At 35.4% G+C, this 19030-nt stretch overlaps 1 protein-coding gene across 1 annotated transcript in view; it reads right to left on the minus strand.

Moving 5' to 3' along the window:
- ADAM10 (ADAM metallopeptidase domain 10) overlaps positions 1–19030 on the minus strand; it is a 151506-nt gene that overhangs the window by 34168 nt on the left and 98308 nt on the right. The window contains exons 6-9 of the mRNA XM_008016455.3: positions 16623–16772; positions 14476–14568; positions 11351–11534; positions 4034–4197 (exon numbers count right to left, since the gene is read on the minus strand). Coding sequence (XP_008014646.2) covers positions 4034–4197; positions 11351–11534; positions 14476–14568; positions 16623–16772 — 591 coding nt within the window. The remainder of the gene's footprint in view (positions 1–4033; positions 4198–11350; positions 11535–14475; positions 14569–16622; positions 16773–19030) is intronic.

Here is a 19030-nt window from a genome sequence, read left to right on the forward strand (position 1 = left end):
CTTGAGGTCATCACAGAATATCTTGCCACTTTTCAATTCCGTAAATATTAATGAATGTCCAGTGCTATAAAAGGAGGCACTAATATATAAAAATATAAAGATGAGAAAAGTATTATCCCTAGCCTTCAAGGCATTTACATTCTATTTTTAAAGGATAGCAAATCTTGACATATCTGCTTAGTCTGACTGCTGCTGCATAAATCCATTACAGACATTGCTAGTCAAATATTATTTTACTAGGCCAGGGGATATTGTAATAGATCATCATTAACAGGAATAAAAGGGAGAACAGATTGTAAGCAAGCATGCCAGCTATTTGCCATCCTCAGATAACGAATAAAACAAGCACATGAATAAGCAAAACATAAAATAGAACATAAAGGCCATCTTGACTGGACCCGCACAAGTTTTGAGAGTTCAAATCAAGAGAAAGGTTTCACAAAGAAACTATAATCTGTTTGACAAGAAAACAGAAAAATTTTTCTAACTATAAGAAAGAAAATTAAGAAAACAAAAAAATGCATAAAAAAACCTCAATCATAATCTACCATGCACGATAACTATTAAATTTTTGATATATTTCCTATCTGACTTATATCGAGCTATATCATATTTTAATATAAAGTTTGGACTATACCATGTGTACAGTTATAACTTTTTTTTTTTGAGACAAGAGTCTCACTCTGTCCCCCAGGCTGGAGTGCAGTGGCGTGATCCTGGCTCACTGTAACCTTGGCCTTCTGGACTCAAATCATCCTCCCCCACCTTAGCTTCTCAAGTAGCTGGGACTACAGGTAAAGGCCACGACACCCAGCTAATGGTTTTTGTATGTATTTTTGGTAGAGACGGGGTTTCGCCATGTTGCCCAGGCTGGTCACGAACTCCTGGGCTCAGGCAATCTGCCCGCCTCGGACTCCCAAAGTGCTAGGATGACAGGTGTGAATCACCACAGCCACCCTCCAGGTGTACAGTTATACACACCTTTCTTTCAGCTTAACAGTATAAAATGAGCACTGCAAAACTTGATATTTAAATGACTGCAGAACATTCCATGGTATTTTCATACTGTAGGGCCATCTAGGCTGCTTAAAACTTTTTGGTATTATAAATAAAACTACAATGGTTATATTTTAATTTTTATAAAGGGCCATATTCATTTACATCATATAACAACATGGATCAAGATTTCAATAGGCAGACATGGGAAGGAACTGACTTCCTAGTGGAGGAAAGTTTTAAAGGTCTGTGAATTACTTAATTTGAGAGATGAGGGGAGATAACACTAGAAATATTCTTAAACCCCAAATCATCAAACACCCTAAACATTAAGATAAGGAAATTGTATCAGCAATATTAGAAAGTAGTAGAAGTTTGTAAGCAGAAGTGGTATTATTAGCACTGTATTTACACAAAGGTGAATCTGGTGAGAGTAGGTACATATTAGAATTTTCACCCTAAGAGACAGGAACTTTGTCTCATTTGTGATTAAAACTTTCCACAACAAAGTTTATAAAGCAGTTTATAATAGGTGCACAATAAATATTTCAGATAGGATAAATAAATATAAGAAATAATGTGAACCGCTCAGAAAAAGTAACATTGACATTAGTACAAATGGATAAGAGAGAGAGAGATTTCAGATAAAGATGTTAAGGGAGACAGGTTCAGGTGTTTATGATTCTGGCTGATCTTACTATTAAGTTATTCAACAAATATTTATTAAGCATTGTATAATTTGGATGTCTGTCCCCCCAAATTTGATCCCAATGTTGTTGGTGGGGCCTAACAAGAGAGGCCTGGGTCATGGGGGCAGATCCCTCATGAATAGATTAACGCTCTTCCCGAAGGGTTGGAGGTGGGTGCGTGAGTACATTCTCACTCTCTTAGTTCCTGCAAGAGCTGGCTGTTAAAGGTCTAGTACCCCCTCTCTCCCCGACCCCACGCTCCCACTGCCCCCACTCTTGCCATGTGATCTCTGCACATGGCAGCACCTGTTTACCTCCATCATAAGTGGAAGCAGCCTAAGGCCCTTACCAGAAGGGAGCAGATGCCAGCACCATGCTTTTTGTACAGCCTACAGAATCATGAGCCAAATAAACCTCTTTTCTTTATAAATTACCTACCATCAGATATTCCCCTATAACACAAAACAGATGAAGACAACCATCTACTATGGATACAGATGGCAGAATTAACAACATGTGCAAAAAAATGAGGTATAATTGAGCGTGGTAGGCAAAGAATGTGAACCAATTTCTCCATTGAACAATAATATAACATTAATGTAATAAAAACATCTCACTGGCAGTTAGGTAGGAAGGAGACTAGACAAGAAGTGAAAAGAGAAAGGTCTAGATTCCCTACTACAAGTGCAGTTCACAGATGAGTACCAGCAGCAGCAGCATTGTCTGGGAGCATGTTAGAAATACAGAAACTCAGGCCCCATCAAAGACCTATGAAAAAAGAATCTGTGTTTTAAGATTCTCAGGTGATATATATGCACATTAAAATGAGTGACCTGGGACTACAGGCCAGACAAGCAGCTGGAAGGGCACTAAAATTCACCTGGTAAGGCCTGGAACTAAGATGACTTGCTCTTGAAAATGCAAATCAACTATGAACAATAATTCTCTGCTCATCTCTAAAATTCCAAGTACTCTTTTTAGAACAGATCACAAAAGCAGTCAAGAGTTACAGAGATTAAGCACATTTTAAATACCTTATACAAGAACATTAATAATAATCTATCAATTTCTGATTGGGACGTAGAAGACAGACAGACTTGCAACTTAGTGAGATGGCACCTATTTTACAAACATGGGAAAAATGAGAGAAGTGCATTTGGGGATTTTAAGCTACAAGTAGATGACTTACTTTTAAAAATCATAAAAACTTGCACTTTTGCAAGTGATAAGGTGAAAGTAAAATGAATTTCTATACAGTTCTCAAGTGTATATTTCCAAAATGTTATCTTTAATAAGCTCTACCAAAATCACAAAGAGAGAATATCATTCAGTATTTAATATTTCTGTGTTGTACTGATATTTAAGATCACTTAAAAGATCAATATAATGGACTGGGTATTAGATAATATCAAAGATTGTTGTTAATTTTGTTAGGTATAATAACCACATTGCGGTTATATTAGAAAATGTCTATTTTTTCAGGAATATATACCGAAATATGTAAGGATAAACAGAGTTCCTTTAAATGGCAAAGAAAAAGAAAGAAATACAGATAGAAGTTATGGCAAAATCTTCACAATTATTGGCTCTGAATTAGGGGTTGACAAAGTAGCCAGCAGCCTGTTTTTATATGGCTTAACTAAGAATGGCTTTTCCACATTTAACAAATTGTAAAAGCAACAAAGACCGTACAACAGAAACCAAATGCTGCCCCTGACTCCTAAAATGTTTACTAGCAGGCCCTTTACAGAAAATGTTTGCTGATCCTTTTTCTAAATCATGGCCATGTAAGGCTTTGTTGCACTATTTGTTCTACTTTTGAGTATATTAGAATTTTCTAATAAAAGATTTTAAAATATCAATCTCATTCCACAGTAGATAAAAGACTTTAAAATATCAATCTCATTCCACAGTAAAGATTTTAAAATATCTCATTCCCTAAAAATGCTTTAACAGAAACAAAAAAAAAAATTTCTCACAATTTGCTGAATATTCAAAATGCACTTTTAAACAATGAATAATGATTCTCATTCAAAAGATATTTGAGTACATTAGGTACCAGGCATTGTTCTAGGGCCAGGAGATACAGATTTTATTTTGTCTGAATAAGCCAGATGAAATTCCTTGCCTTCACAGAATTCTGGCATTGTTATGCTTACTTTTCTTATTTTAATCACAAACATTCTATCTTCCTCCCTTTCAGTATGGTCAAATACATTACCGTGCTCTGACATAAAAACTAAACACTCGTAAGTAAATTTGTTTTCACTGTAAATGTAAAATAAATCACTCAACACAAAACTCAGACTAATAATTATTTTTTAAGCTAATAATTAGACAATACTTACTGGGGATCCAAAGTTGTGTCCAACTTCATGAGCAAAAGTAATGTGAGAGACTTTGGGAGGTACATGAGACCCATAGTTCTGAACAGTAATAATTCCAGTGTTTAAGGACTTCTTCTTACCATCTGAATAGAGTTTACTTTTTTCACATATTCCTCCAGAGCTTCCTAATCCAGAACAAAAAAATGGTTAAGTTAGCATCTATTTCCCCTTATCCTCTAAAAAGGTAATGTATGCTATATTAAATGAAAACATTTTATATTTTAATCTAAAATAGAACTGGTACTCAAACGTATCACATACGCGAAAGTTTCTTTGGTCCAAGACTAAGAAGTCACTTCAAATAAAAGTTTTAATGACACTCAAAAAGAAACTTCCAGGACTGAGTGCACAATCTTCACAAAATGTTCTTCATAATCAAAATGTCCCCCAAATTTTGTTCCCATTAATTTAGGAAAACAAATATTTACATTTCCTTTCAATTTGAATGTATCAATATTTACACTGAGTCAAAGTGTACATCCTCTCATCTTTTAAAAAGAAATCTTATGATTTTAAGTTAAATGAAAGTTGAACAAAATATCCTCAAGAAGATTCTGAGAAAGTCACTTCTACAAAAAGCAGTGAGGCACATGAGTACATGTCCTGAGATACAACATACAATGTATTTGTAAAAAAAGAAAATAATTATGTCAAGAAAGTTTAAAAAAAAAAAAAAAAAAAGAGGGAGTGGAAGAAAGAAGGAAAAAGAGAATACGGGTGGGAAGGAAGGAAGAGATAGAAAGCAAATGAGGCAAAAGGTTAATGATTGATTAATCTATCAAGAATTCACCATTGCTCAGCGCGGTGGCTCATGCCTGTAATCCCAGCACTTCGGGAGGCCGAGGCAGGTGGATCACTTGAGGTCAGGACTTTGAGAGCAGCCTGGCCAACATGGTGAAACCCTATCTCTACTAAAAATACAAAAATTAGCTGCGTGTGGTGTTGCACACCTGTAATCCCAGCTACTCGGGCAGGAGAACTGCCTGAACCCGGGAGGGGGAAGTTGCAGTGAGCTGAGATTGTGCCACGGCACTCCAGCCTGGGTGACACAGTGGGACTCTGTCTTTTAAAAAAAAAAAAAAAAGAAGAAGAAGAAGAAGAATTATTTCACCGTACTATTCTTGCAACCTTTCCGCAGGCTTGAAATTTTCAAAATAAATTTAAAACTGAATTATGATTGTTCCAATACGTCTTTAGGGCACTATAAAAATTTAAAAGAAAAGCCATATTTCCACTTAAATATTTTTATCATTTTGTACTTCATCTGTTCATTAACAGTGACTTTAGAATTTAATAGCAAAATGACAGTGCTCTCACAGCTAAAATCAATTATGAGAAATTGGAAAAATAATAATAGGAAAATCAGAAAATGTCTGGTCAATTAATGCCTTTATATAGACATTACATTGGAAAGATCATATTTTCTTTTAATTAACTTTATTATTAAGATTTTCAGTGAGAAGTTATTTAGTTTATATTTATACTTAAAAGTTTTTTCCCTATTTGATTTTTAAACGAAATACAATCAAATGGATAAGGTTATTAAGATAACTGCTCAAATTAGCTTTCTATACACAAGTTACAACAAAGTTACTAAACTGTTTTAAAAAAAAAAAAAAGTCTAATATTGCTTCTCCTCCCCTTCCCATTCTGCCTCGCTTCAAAAACAAGTCTAATATTTAGAATCACTAATAAAGCATGCAATAGAATGCAATTCAAAATAGGTCTGCAAGAACGGTATTATACTATGACTGTTGCCTTGCTCCCCTTAAATATAAGAAAACTATATGGCAACAAAACACAAATTTGAATTACTGTTACTATATAATTCAGAAAGCTGAAATGAAAACTGTGTTTCAAAGGAAACTAAAAGACTGAGTCATATGCAAATTTAACCCAGCAAGGGGTTGAGAACCTTTATGATATTCAAAATTTACTACCTTTTCTACATTGACAACTGAGTAGAGAGAAAATACCAAATAATTTGTCAGTATTTACTATATTTTCCTAAGCTAGTTCTACTTTTGGAGCTGAGTCCTGAGGAGCACATCATTATTTCTGGAAACCAGAAAATATATAAATAAGTATTCTGTATATAATTATTATTGTACACACAGCATAGTTTTAAACAAATAGTAAACTAATATCCTGCCTTAGTGAAGATTTGTCACGTGCATATTGGTCCAATGCAGTACTGTCAAACTTGAATTAAGCATAGAAGACTCCACACTTCAAATCTTTTACCAGTTAAAAAAAAAAAAAAGGTAAATAGGCATATTTTTAAATCTCTGATAATATACATTTTTCTGCACTTTTAGGGTCTGGTTAATTTAAGAGAAGAGTATACATAAATTAGAATATACTATTCTGAAATATAGTAATTTATATATTGCTTCTTAAAAACTGTTTTTGGTCTTTATGATTATTGCTTATATGAAAGTTTAAAATAGCCGGGCACAGTGGTTTACACCTGTAATCCCAACACTTTGGGAGGCCGCAGCAGGCGGATCACCTGAGTGAGATCAGGAGTTGGAGACCAGCATAGCCAACATGTTGAAACCCCATCTCTACTAAAATTACAAAAATTAGCCAGGTGAAGTGGTATATGCATGTAATCTCAGCTACTCCAGAGGCTGAGGCAGGGGAATCACCTGCACCCGGGAGGCGGAGGTTGCAATGAGCAGAGATCATGCCACTGCACTCAAGCCTGGACAACAGAGCGAGACTCTGTCTCAATCAACCAATCAATCGATCAATGGAAGTTTAATATTTTTTGCAGGCTAATAGCATATGTTGGAGAAACTTAATTATACAGGAAGAAATAAAATATTATTTGTAACTCTGAGAGTTATGGTTTAATTTTTTAAATACTGCAACTAGTTTTGATATGCCAGAAAACTCAGTAATGAGGTATTACATATACCCACAGTTAAACCATTAACTCAAACTCAATTGCTACATATTTTAAATTTAAGATTTTATTATACATATATTCATCACTGACAAATATAAGTTATGAACAACAATGAGAAGGGTGAAATGTTTTAAATTCAGGTCAAAAGTAATTATTGATGAATGAGTCAATAAGCAACAAAGAAGTATAATGACAATTTTCTATCTGCAGGATAGTTTGAGAGCTAAAGTCAGAGTATCCGTCCTAAACTTCAAAACAGACCAACTCCACCCCACTCCCCAAAAAAAAGTCTTAGAAAAAAATACAAGAGTAATATGATACCTTGACATATTCCATAAATACAGTTTTGATGTGAGGAGTCCAAAAACTAATAGTAACACGCTGATCATACAATACTAATCTGAGCAGTAATTCTGGACCAGACCATAGTACTACTCCCAGAAGTGTTACTAGGAAATGTGAGAGCAGAGTCATTTGGCTTTCAAGTCTGGAGAGCACTACTCACATGTAATGGGTAGGGATCAAAGATGTTAAATATACAAGGGGTCCAGACAAGCACAAAATGCCAATAGAAAGTGTTCTATTGCAATATTCTAATGATGTAATTTTCCCAACATTTGAAATTATACTTTTAAACTATGGGTTAGGAATAAGCTGTGGGTTTTCCCGAGAACCCTGTGTTAAGTTCTCTACGCTCTCAAATTTTAACATGTAATATCAAACTAAAACATCGAATCTAAAAAAACAGAAGAGACTATTTCTACCAAATGAAATGCCTCAAAAAATGTTCTTCACAAATAGAGGAGTACTAAAGGTTTCAGGACTAACTATAGAGATGAATTCCAAAGCCAGCCTCATTCAATGATCAGGCCGAACCGAGACTCTGTTCATTCAGTTAACTGATAAGACCTATAGGTAGAAACATGAAGACTCAAAGGAAGAGCAAAGATAGAACTACAATGAAAAAAATAAACAACCAGAAGAAAAATGATTTTCCTGAATTTACAGACAGAGAAAAGACAAGAATCCTGTCTCCCACCTCTCAATCCATTGCTCTTCCCATTATGCCATGACAATTACCCAAAATTATATCAAAATATTATAGCTTAGTATGATTTTATAACTATTCTCTCTCAAGAAAGAAGAAAACATATTCCATCAATATATAACCTCTACTAAGAAGCAGAAAACATTTCAGCTGCTTATTTGAAACATCTAAGAAAAGGCTAGGATGTTACTCTGTGTGTGTGTGTGTGGTGTGTGTGTGTGGTGTGTGTGTGTAGATTTTATTTATACACATATAAAATACCTAGTAATATAATTACCAAATGAACTGAATCTGGAGTCAAAAGGTCCAGATTCCAGATCCTGTTCCAGCTCTAGCTGTGTGATATTAGGTTGGTCACAAAGTTTCTGAACACAAGTTTCCCCATCTGTAGAAGGGAGACAATAATACCTACACCTCATAAAGGTATTGAAATAATCAAGACTAAATATATAACATTCCCTGTTTTAGAAAAAAATTAAGTCAAATATGAAACTCAGTTCAGCTAGTAGTAAGGGCATAGACAAGTGAAGAAGAAAGCTGGCAACGTTATTTCAAGGCAGATAACCTACACTAGAAAAAGCTGGACCAAAGGAACAAAGATCCCTTTTCTTTCCCACTCTGGCCTCTATTCTTCTATGCCTGCCTAGCCCCTCCCCAGCAGCTCTTAGAAGATGGCTTCCAAGAGCTGAAGTTAGGGGTTTAACATAGAGTAATCGAAGCAGACATCTAACGTCTGAAATAAAGAGAGATAATAATATAAAAGGAAAAAAGGCAGAGGCGGGGAAAATGGGGATAGAACGTTGATAACAGGAGTCTCAGTTTTCTATTTTGGTTGCCAATCACCATATTTTTGCTCATGAAGTACACAGGAAGTATCTTATTTCACCTTTATGAAGACGCTAATAATGAAAATACAGAGGCGGGTGGATCACGAGGTCAGGAGATCGAGACCATCCTGGCTAACGTGGGGAAACCCTGTCTCTACTAAAACTACAAAAAATTCGCCTGGCACGGTGGTGGGCGCCTGTAGTTCCAGCTACTCACGAGGCTGAGGTAGGAGAATGGTGTGAACCCAGGAAGTGGAGCTTGCAGTGAGCGGAGATCACGCCACTGCACTCCAGCCTGGGTGACAGAGCAAGACTGTCTCAAAAAAAAAAAAAAAAAAAAAAAAAAAAAAAAAAAGACAGAAAAGAAAATACAAGTAACATGCCCCACCATTTTCAATCCAAAACTCTACCCACCTCAGGAAAATGAGCAGCATCACAAATGGTGATCCAATTATCACAAACAATGAGACATAAACACTGAGTGTCCCCAAAACCCATAACTACGGTTTAATCATGAGAAAAACATCAGACAGATTCCAAATAGAGGACCATTCTAAAATGTACCTGACCAGTACTCCCCAAAACTGTCAGGGAAGGGAGGATGGAGATTTGAGAATACCTAATCTGTTCAATTTTTTGTAAATCTAAAACTGTTCTAAAAAATAAAGCCTACTTTAAAAAAAAATAAGTAGCTGAATCTAAAGACGTGAGAATATCTGAAGATTTAGGAAGAATTTTACCAAATTCCCACAGAATCATTACATCCTTAAATACAATAGTCTATAACTGAAAATGCAAAATGGCAGGAAGTTTTTAGTTTAAGATCAAACTCACTTACCCAGGAGGCATTTTGTGAGCAAGCTTTAGAGACAACAATATTAATGTAGTGCTTCTCAAACTTCAGTGTGCATCAGAATCACTTTGAGAACTTGTTCCAACTAAGACTGCTGGGCTCCACACCTATAGTTTCTGATTCAAGAGACGCGGGTACGGCCTAAGAACTTATATTTCTAACAAGTTCCTAGGTGATGATGATGGTGCTAGTCCATGGATCACACTTTGAGAACCACTTATTTGAGACTTCAGAACTACAGTATTAATGGATATATACAAATAAAATCATATGAGACCCTGAGTTTTTAATAGTACTTACTAATGAATAGGGAGAAGAAATCACAAACTTTGTGATAAAATCATCCAAACATTGAAGGGGCAAAGAGATTTCAGAGTATAGAAGTTTTACACATGAAAAATCACAGGAAAGAGTGAGCTGTACAATCTGCTGACCAATCCAAGTAACAAAAAAAGCACAGATTATCATAAAAGACAAATATCCAAAAATACTGCACTATTAATATGCAGTCCATGACATAAACTTGTACTTTAAAATGACATCATGAAATTGAGTACACTTTAAAACACAGAAGAAAAACAAAAGAAGCTATGGCAATTGTAAAAATATTGACTTAAAATAATGACTTTTAAAAAAGGAGAAAGAAATATAAATTAAGGAAAATAAAGAACTACTTAAGATCTTAAAATATACAAAACAAATCAAAGAATAAACTAATAAGAATAGGAATACAAAAGTTTCTCTTACTCTGGATAAAGCAGAAGTTTTTTTTTCTTTTTTAAAGATAGAAATGAATTATCAGAAGGAGAATTTGTTGTATATAGCTCAGAAGATAATATACTATTGATTAAACTCTACTTGGCACAATTTATATTCAAAGAGCCTGGGGTCCTTTCCACTCATCTTTCAATTAATAAATTTGGATTTCTAAACTAGGAAACTGAATTTATACAGTAAATCACAGCTCCTCCACGACACTCCACCCCCACTGTAATGGGAAGGATATTGTCCCATCCCAACATTATCAATGACAATAGCTTTCATAGCTAAGGCAGAAACTCAGCAGAGTATGAACCCAGGTGATGATGTCAATGGAGCTGTGGGTACCAGGGACTTCCTGCCTACATCTCTTTCACGCAGTGCTGCCCTTTTATTCAAATAAAGGCTAGAAATAAAATAATAAAGGTAGGCTTTCTTTTCTTTCTACCTGCCACTCTTGATGAGGATTTCTCTGCTCTTTATCTCACTACAGAAGAGAGAGCAAGACACAGTTTTCCTCTTTTGATTCTAAGTACCCTATTTTGGGGAAATATATAACATTTATTAACTTTTGTGGAAAAATTAAATTTCCCTTTGGGTTTCAGAATTACCACTTTTTCTCACAAAATTATTTATTTCATTTGGTCTATTCAAATGTCAGGAATCAGGATATTTCCCTATATGCATTTCAAAATAAAAAGCTCCTTCATCTATTATGCCTTTTCCATTATGCTTATGAGTCTTGCCTAACTCAAGTAGCATAAATTAAGATATTGTAAGGCATCACTTTCTCCTATACTTTGAAAATTCAACATTCCCTGAAAACTCCTCTTTGTTTCAAGTAGTAAGTTAAGACATATTTAATATGATAAACTACCTGAAGGTGCTCCAACCCAAGCCAGACCAAGTACGCCATCATCAAAATCTCGGTCTGTGAAGACATAGGCCAAACAGTAGTCATCATGATTCTGCTCAGAATTCAATTCCAGAAACTTCTCCACACCAATATTTGGGAAACGGAAAGGATTTGTAGGGTCCTTCTCATCAGCAGTTGTATTGATCTAAAATCCAAAACAATAATTTAGTAAGTAATTAATGTTAGCAGAGCTTTAGTGTAAATGTCTGCTCACCTTCTTCTGCATATACCTGGACAATATGCTCCCATGGAAATCAGGCCTGAATTAAGGCTTCTAAGGTTGTTCCCACTGCCCACATCCCTGAGCTGATCACAGAAGGCAAAACAATAACAACAAATAAAAAAGAAAGGCTAGGTAGGGAAATTAAAATTGAAGATGTTATATTTCTGAGCAAGTATTCACCAGATTCCTGAACACTGAACACTTGGGAAGAAAAAACAAGTTTTGCTTTCAAAATCTCAGTAAAGGAAGTATAGTTTCTCAAATTTAATGATCTGAACAAGTCTCCTTTAGTCCTTATCTCCTACATATGGTGACACCTACAAGGATATAAAACCCTGTACTCTAGCTAATTACTAGAATATAAAATAGGTATCAAACCCAAGACTGTCAGTTCAGCAGACAAATCATTTTCCTGGTTTTCCTTGCCTAGAGAGTCACATGGGCCAAACCAAACTAACTGCAAATTTATTTTTTTTTTCCTGATTGTGGGCAAGAATTTTGCTTTCTAATTCAAATTCACTTCTTTTACTATTTCAAACTGAGTTATTTCAGAATGTTTCTTTTGACACTTAGCTACTATACTCCTACCACAGGTTCCTCCTTCGGAATCTGAATAATCTGTTCCAATACCAGACTTCTATTAAACAAAAGCTTTTATTTATTAGCCCCTGCATCCTTTCAGAGACCTGTCTGTCTCCTATGAAGTCCTAGAACAATTTGGCTTTCCCCAGGTAAGCTAAGGCATTACAATATGAAAGTAAATGTTTTTACTGAAAGGCAAACCTCAGTCTATTTGAAAATGTTGGCAATAAGAGGATCACATAATGGTTGATACAACAAGAATTACAGGTCTCTTTATGACCCGTACTCTCCAGTAAAACCAAGAGGCTCAGAAGCAGGAAGGCAAAAACACCATTGAGGGCAACTGCTTAAGAATAGATTTTAGAACATCTGGTTTATCTATTAACAATTAACCAAAAACAATCAGTTACAGTCATTTAACATCAAAAAAATTCAAAAGCAAACACACTGTATTTTACAGATACTCCATGCTTGAAGACATGCTGTAGATGGCTTTCTCCCACTAAATATAAAAACAAAATTTCCTAGTAATTTTCTAATACTGGCTATAAATAAAAATTGCATCTAAGGCCAGGCACGGTGGCTCATGCCTGTAATGCCAGCACTTTGGGAGGCCAAGGCAGGTGGATCACCTGAGGTCAGGAGTTCAAGACCAGCCTGGCCAACATGATGAAATCCTGTATCTACAAAAATACAAAATTAGCCAGGCATGATGGCGGGTGCCTGTAATCCCTGTAATCCCAGCTACTTGGGAGGCTAAGGTGGGAGAATCGCTTAAAACTGGAAGGCAGAGGCTGCAGTGAGCCAAGACTGCGCCATTGAACTCCAGCTTGGGCAACAGAGTGACACTCCTTCTCGGAAAAAAAAGAAAAAATTGCATCTAAATTGTAATTACCTATTATTTAAATGGCTTATTAATATTTGCTGACAGAATATAAATTTTAAATTAATAGGTTGTGAACAACCTTCAACAGATAAAACTTTACCAAAGTTTTAATAAGAGTTAAGGTCTAAAAACAACCAACTACCACATTATTTACTTATACACATGCATTTCTTCATAATACAAATCATTTTCCTCAAAGGGCATCACTAAAATGTGTTGAGGTGTTCTCTACTTTTCATTACTTGCATTTTATTGCTCTGCCTACCAAACAGCAACACTTAATACTTCTTATCATTGTTACTTGCTCATTTAAGGATTTATATCGCTCACAGAATACATGAAAGCAATTAATTATGAACAATCCTTATACTGTAAACCAGTAAATCATATTTCACCTTAAGAAAATTCAATTTAAGATTTAATCATACTACTTCTAAATTTAAGGACTACCTATAGCTATGTGGCTGAATGTATATACTAAAATTTTCTAGTATAGACATTTTATCTAACCATATTTGAAGAAAACTAGGAAAGCATAAATATTAAGAAACCCTGCGGCAAATACTTTTGTGAAAGGACGATTTTTTTTAAGTTCGGTTGTTTATTTAGTATACAAATACTGTTTCTTAAAAAGCTATACATATATATTTAGAATATTCAGAAATTTTTTGAAAAAATAGCCTAAATTTGTCAGTAATTTATTTATTTACCTGTAATTTATAACATTAAAACTAATACTATGTGACCCTATGGCTCTGGATCAGCTTTTCTCAAAATGCCTAAAGTATTTTGGAATCTGTTCATGTTAATATATTTTTTCTAAAAAAAAGTTTCATGGTCAAAAATTTAGAAAAATATGGGTTTCTTTCCTGAAGACTTCTCAAAACTTGATACATGTTACTGTGAGTTGTGAATTTTCAAGAAGATTATAGTATTAAGGGTTTTTCCAACTTCCAATTTTATTTAAACACTGTATTTATCCTCTTTCTCCCCTGGAACACCAAATGGAACACACAGTGAAAAATATTGCACAAAGCAAATTTTAGGAAACTGAGGGATAATGTTAGGGGGAAAAAGTCAAGTACTATATCCATAGTTATTGAAGAGTCGAACTTTCTTAATAATATGTTAATCAGACAGACTGAAAACACACTTTATCTCTATTGTAGTCCGGATTAAGACCTTATACATTTAATTCTTAAATCATAAACCCAAGTATCTGTGTGTGTGTACATGTGTAAATGCCAGGAGTAAAAAACTGCATCAACAGATACAATTTAATTTAAATTATTTAATTCATAAAGATAAAATTAAAAGCAAGCTTTTTTGTGTGTGTGTAAACATGGTCTGGATTGTTGCACTTTTTAAGTGTTTTTAACTATTTAAGTTCCTTACTCTTATGCGTTTCACCATGAAACTGATGTTACGGATCCCGGAGAAGTCTGTGGTCTGGTAAATTGTATCAATCGCTTTAACATGACTGGATATCTATGATTTAAAAAAAAGAACATTTTAGAGGCAATGTTGAAAGATGAAAAAGATTATAAATTTCCATTTTCAAAATCAATAATTATTCATGTCCCACCACATTCACATTTTAAAATGTCAACATTATATACTGGACAGAAACATGAAAAAGATTAGTGAGTTGTGCTGACAGGGGAGATTCTATTTTCTTTTCCAGACTCCTCTGGCCAACAACAAACATGCCGACTTGTTTTTTTGTTTTTTTTTTTGGAGACAGAGTCTTGCTCTGTTGCCCAGGCTAGAGTGCAGTGCTGCAATCTTGGCTCACTGCAACCTCTGCCTCCCAGATTCAAGTGATCCCCCTGCCTCAGCCTCCCGAATAGCTGGGATTACAGGCGCCTACCACCATGCCCAGCTAATTTTTGTATTTTTAGTAGAGACAGGTTTTACTATGTTGGCCAGTCTGGTCTCGAACTCCTGACCTCAAGTGATCCACCCACCTCAGCCTCCCAAAGTGCTGGCATTACAGGCATGAGTCACCACAACCGGCCCAAACATACACTCTTGTTTCAGTCACATAAAAGTTTTGTTTCCTCAATCCAATCCTACAATGTCACACGTTCATTCCTTTTCACGTATATCCGATGCCTGGAGTATCTTTCTCTCTTTATCCTTCGGACTCAGCTCAAACATTTTTATAAGAACTTCCCTGACAGTTCAGGACACACAGTCATTCCCTGACTTTAATCCTTCTATTGCTGCACTAGTACACATTCTGTAAGCTTTGTTGACCACTTTCTATATTCTTGGCACTGTTTTAGGCAATGGGGATATAGTGGTGAACAAAATACAGAAGGTCCCTATAAATTTACAGAGGCTTACTTTAGTAGGGGAAGAAAAGAGGGAGATAATACAAATATAATATATATACATTCAGATTTTGCTAAATTCTACAAGGAGATAAACGATGATAAACCCAAAAGCATCCGTTTACCTAGCTGATCCCCAACTAAACTTTCTAGCTTCTAAACCACTCTGTAGACAACCTTCCTAACTTCATTTACAAAAAGTACTCTTGCTACGATTTGTGTAAAAACATATATGTATACTCTCAAAGTTATTTTCAAAGAAACTGTAAAAACATAAAACAAGATGGTCAAGTAAAAGCATTAACAATAATCACTTCAAAGGTAGCCCAGGCTGCCAAACACTGCTAATGAAATTCCTAGCTGTGCTCATAGGGCTCATTATAAATTCATGCTATTTTTGTCTTGAAATGTATTTCTTCCTTGGTAAATCCTAGAAAATCTCCTACCTCATTAACTATTACGTTTTTCCTCACTAGCTTCTCTTCCTCAACCTATTCACCATATACAGATAGCTCCAATTTCTTCTCCTTTGGTTTCATTCTTTCCACATTCAATCTCTCAAGGCAACCCTTCCCTCAAGCTCTAGTTTCACATTTTCAAAATCCTAAGGGAAGAACCACCCAGCTTTTACACATGTTTAAAAATAAGTTCATCCTCACCACCAAAATGAATCATTTATACTAGTGGTACCTCCATCTTCTCCATTTCAAATCCTTTCAGTCAAAAGTTCATTCATCAAATTCTTACTGGGTACCTTCAACACGAAGGACATTTTGAAGGGTACCCGCAAAATATTTGTACTTTAATGAGGGTTGAGAAGACACAAGTGCAAATAATAATGTAACTAATAAAGTGTTACATACAGTAAAAATACAGAATATAATTAAATACTTCCAGTTGGAAGGATTCCTCCATCTTTCCGTCCTTTAAGGCCACAAATGAAAATTCAACTCCCTTTCCAAAGCTAAACTTCAGTGTCATCATCTCCTTCAGGAAATCATTGTCTTACCCCTGTCTTTTGACACTAAAATATCCCAACTAGTCTTTCAGTTATCCATGTACCTACCTTACACATTTTATCACGTCACAACTGAAAATGCATACTTTTTCCCAAAAAGAGAATATACTAACTTAAATTTTTAAAGGAAAGAAAAGGCATTATAAAACAATACGGGAACTACTAAAAGAGCGCATAATCAGAAATACCTGAGCAATCACAGCTTCTCGTGTTCCGTAATATTTAAAAAACAAATGATCAGTCTGAATATAAAGCTGACAAGTATTTTTTTCAGCTGAAGTTGTACGTTTTTTCCTCAGGAGTTCTGGACCATTAGCAGCATGTTCTTCTTGAGGTATCTATACATCAAAAAGAGTCATTTTTGATAATTAGCATGCTTTAATACTATCATTTTATCTAATTAAGAATACATACTGTAAACAATTTCTTACTCTGCTTTATATGACACCATAGGTATTTCTGCTGTCATTAAAAGTTCCTAAAATCACTTTGTCTCATGATCTTCTCCATATAGATAATTTACTATCTATTCAAGGAACTCCTTCACTTTTAAACATTTTCAAAACATATATTTTAATATGTATTCATTTAAATCTAAAGCGAGTTGTGTAATAGCTTATAATACTTTGATATCTTCTCTACCTCACATCTAATACCCATCTACCATCCAGTTCTGTCAAGTTTATCTCTTAAATACCTAAGGTATCTATCCATTATCTCTGGCTCCACCACTCTAGCCCAAGCTACCATTACTTCTTATCTAGAATACTGTAGTAAAATCAATTCAATCAACCAATAGCCACTAATGGCCTTAGATCTCTTCTCCATACTGCAATCTTTTCAAACTGCAAATCTGAATATGTCATCCACCTCAATAATGTATTTCAATGACTTCCTATTGCTCTAAAGATTAAGCCCAATCTTCTTTACATGCTCCCCCAAATATCAACATTGCACAGCCTCTACTTAACTATGCAGCTTTTCTCATTCCATATTACTTCACAAAGAAACCCTGTTATGTTACCCAACTCTAGCTGTCTGTGGTACAGCTATACACGCTTTCTTTCCAATCCTCCAACACACAGTCTACCTCCTGCCACAGTCTTTGCACATGCTGACACTACCTATTCTGATCTTGTTAATGGCTTCCTTCTTCCTTTAGACTTCGAGAAGATCAATTTATCCATTATACCACTCCACAGAACCATATACCAATGTCTCTTACGTAGTGCAACCTTACATTTATTTGTGGGATTATTTAATTTCTGTCCACATTCCACTTCACCCACTAGAATGTAAGTTCTGGAAAGAAGAAATTATCTCTGTTTGATCCTCACTGTAATGCTACCACCTAACAAAGACTTGGCAGCAAAAAGTACACACTATTTTTTTTTTTTTTTTTTTGAGACAAGCGTCTCACTCTGTCGCCCAGGCTGGAGTGCAGTGGCGCGATCTTGGCTCACTGCAAGCTCCGCCTCCCGGGTTCACGCCATTCTCCCGTCTCTGCCTCAGGAGTAGCTGGGACTACAGGTGCCCGCCACCACGCCTGGCTAATTTTGTTTTCGAATTTTTAGAAGAGACACGGTTTCACCATGTTAGCCAGGATGGTCTCGATCTCCTGACTTCATGATCCGCCCTCCTTGGCCTCCCAAAGTGCTAGGATTACAGGCATGAGCCACCGCACCCACCAAGTATTTCTTTTGAGTCTCGCTCTGTTACCCAGGCTGGACTGCAGTGGCATGATCACAGCTCAATGCAGCCTTAAACTCCTGGGCTCAAACAATCCTCCCGCCTAAGCTTCCCAAGTAGCTGGGACTATAAGCATGTATCACCATGCCTGGCTAATTTTTTTTATAGAGACGGAGGTCTTCCTATGTTGCCCAGGCTGGTCATGAGCTCCTGGTCTCAAGTAATCCTCCTGTCTCAGCTCTGTGAAGTACTGGGATTATAGGCACGAGCCACTGTGCCTGGCCTCAATAAGTATTTCTTCAAAGAATTACCACTGCTATTGAATCCAAAGAGTCAAACATATGTAAACACCTAAAAGGATCATCTCAAATATTTTTGACGGGACAGTAATATAGAACCCAAATTGAATTTTAAATCACAATTTCTTCTTCCTTGACATTTCCTTCTCCCTTAATAATTCCATGTGAACATACACAAAATGAAAAATTTGTATTATATCCCATACACATAAAAAAGCGTAACTATGTGAAATGATAGAAATGTTTATTTGCTTCACTATAGTAACCATTTTGACTATCTACATGTATCTCATAACATCATGTAGTATACCTGATATATACACAATAAAACTCATTTTTAAGACAATTTGTATTATTCATGGGTACCAATACTACTGAAATAGTGTAACATTTGGGGGAACTGTCCCCAAAGCCTACCTTAAATACTATTCTACTCAGGATTTTCATTTAGACGGTCTCCAGGTCTCAGTTAACACAGTTTGTAAATGACTCAAATATTGAGAAGTATTTCAAATCCACGTATTTGCGAAATGCAGTTAATATTTACAATCATGTCATTCTACACAAAAAGGAATTTATTTTAGCTAATGTTGAATTTATATATGCAA

This window comes from Chlorocebus sabaeus, chromosome 26 (assembly GCF_047675955.1).
Source record: "Chlorocebus sabaeus isolate Y175 chromosome 26, mChlSab1.0.hap1, whole genome shotgun sequence".
NCBI classification, from domain to species: domain Eukaryota; kingdom Metazoa; phylum Chordata; class Mammalia; order Primates; family Cercopithecidae; genus Chlorocebus; species Chlorocebus sabaeus.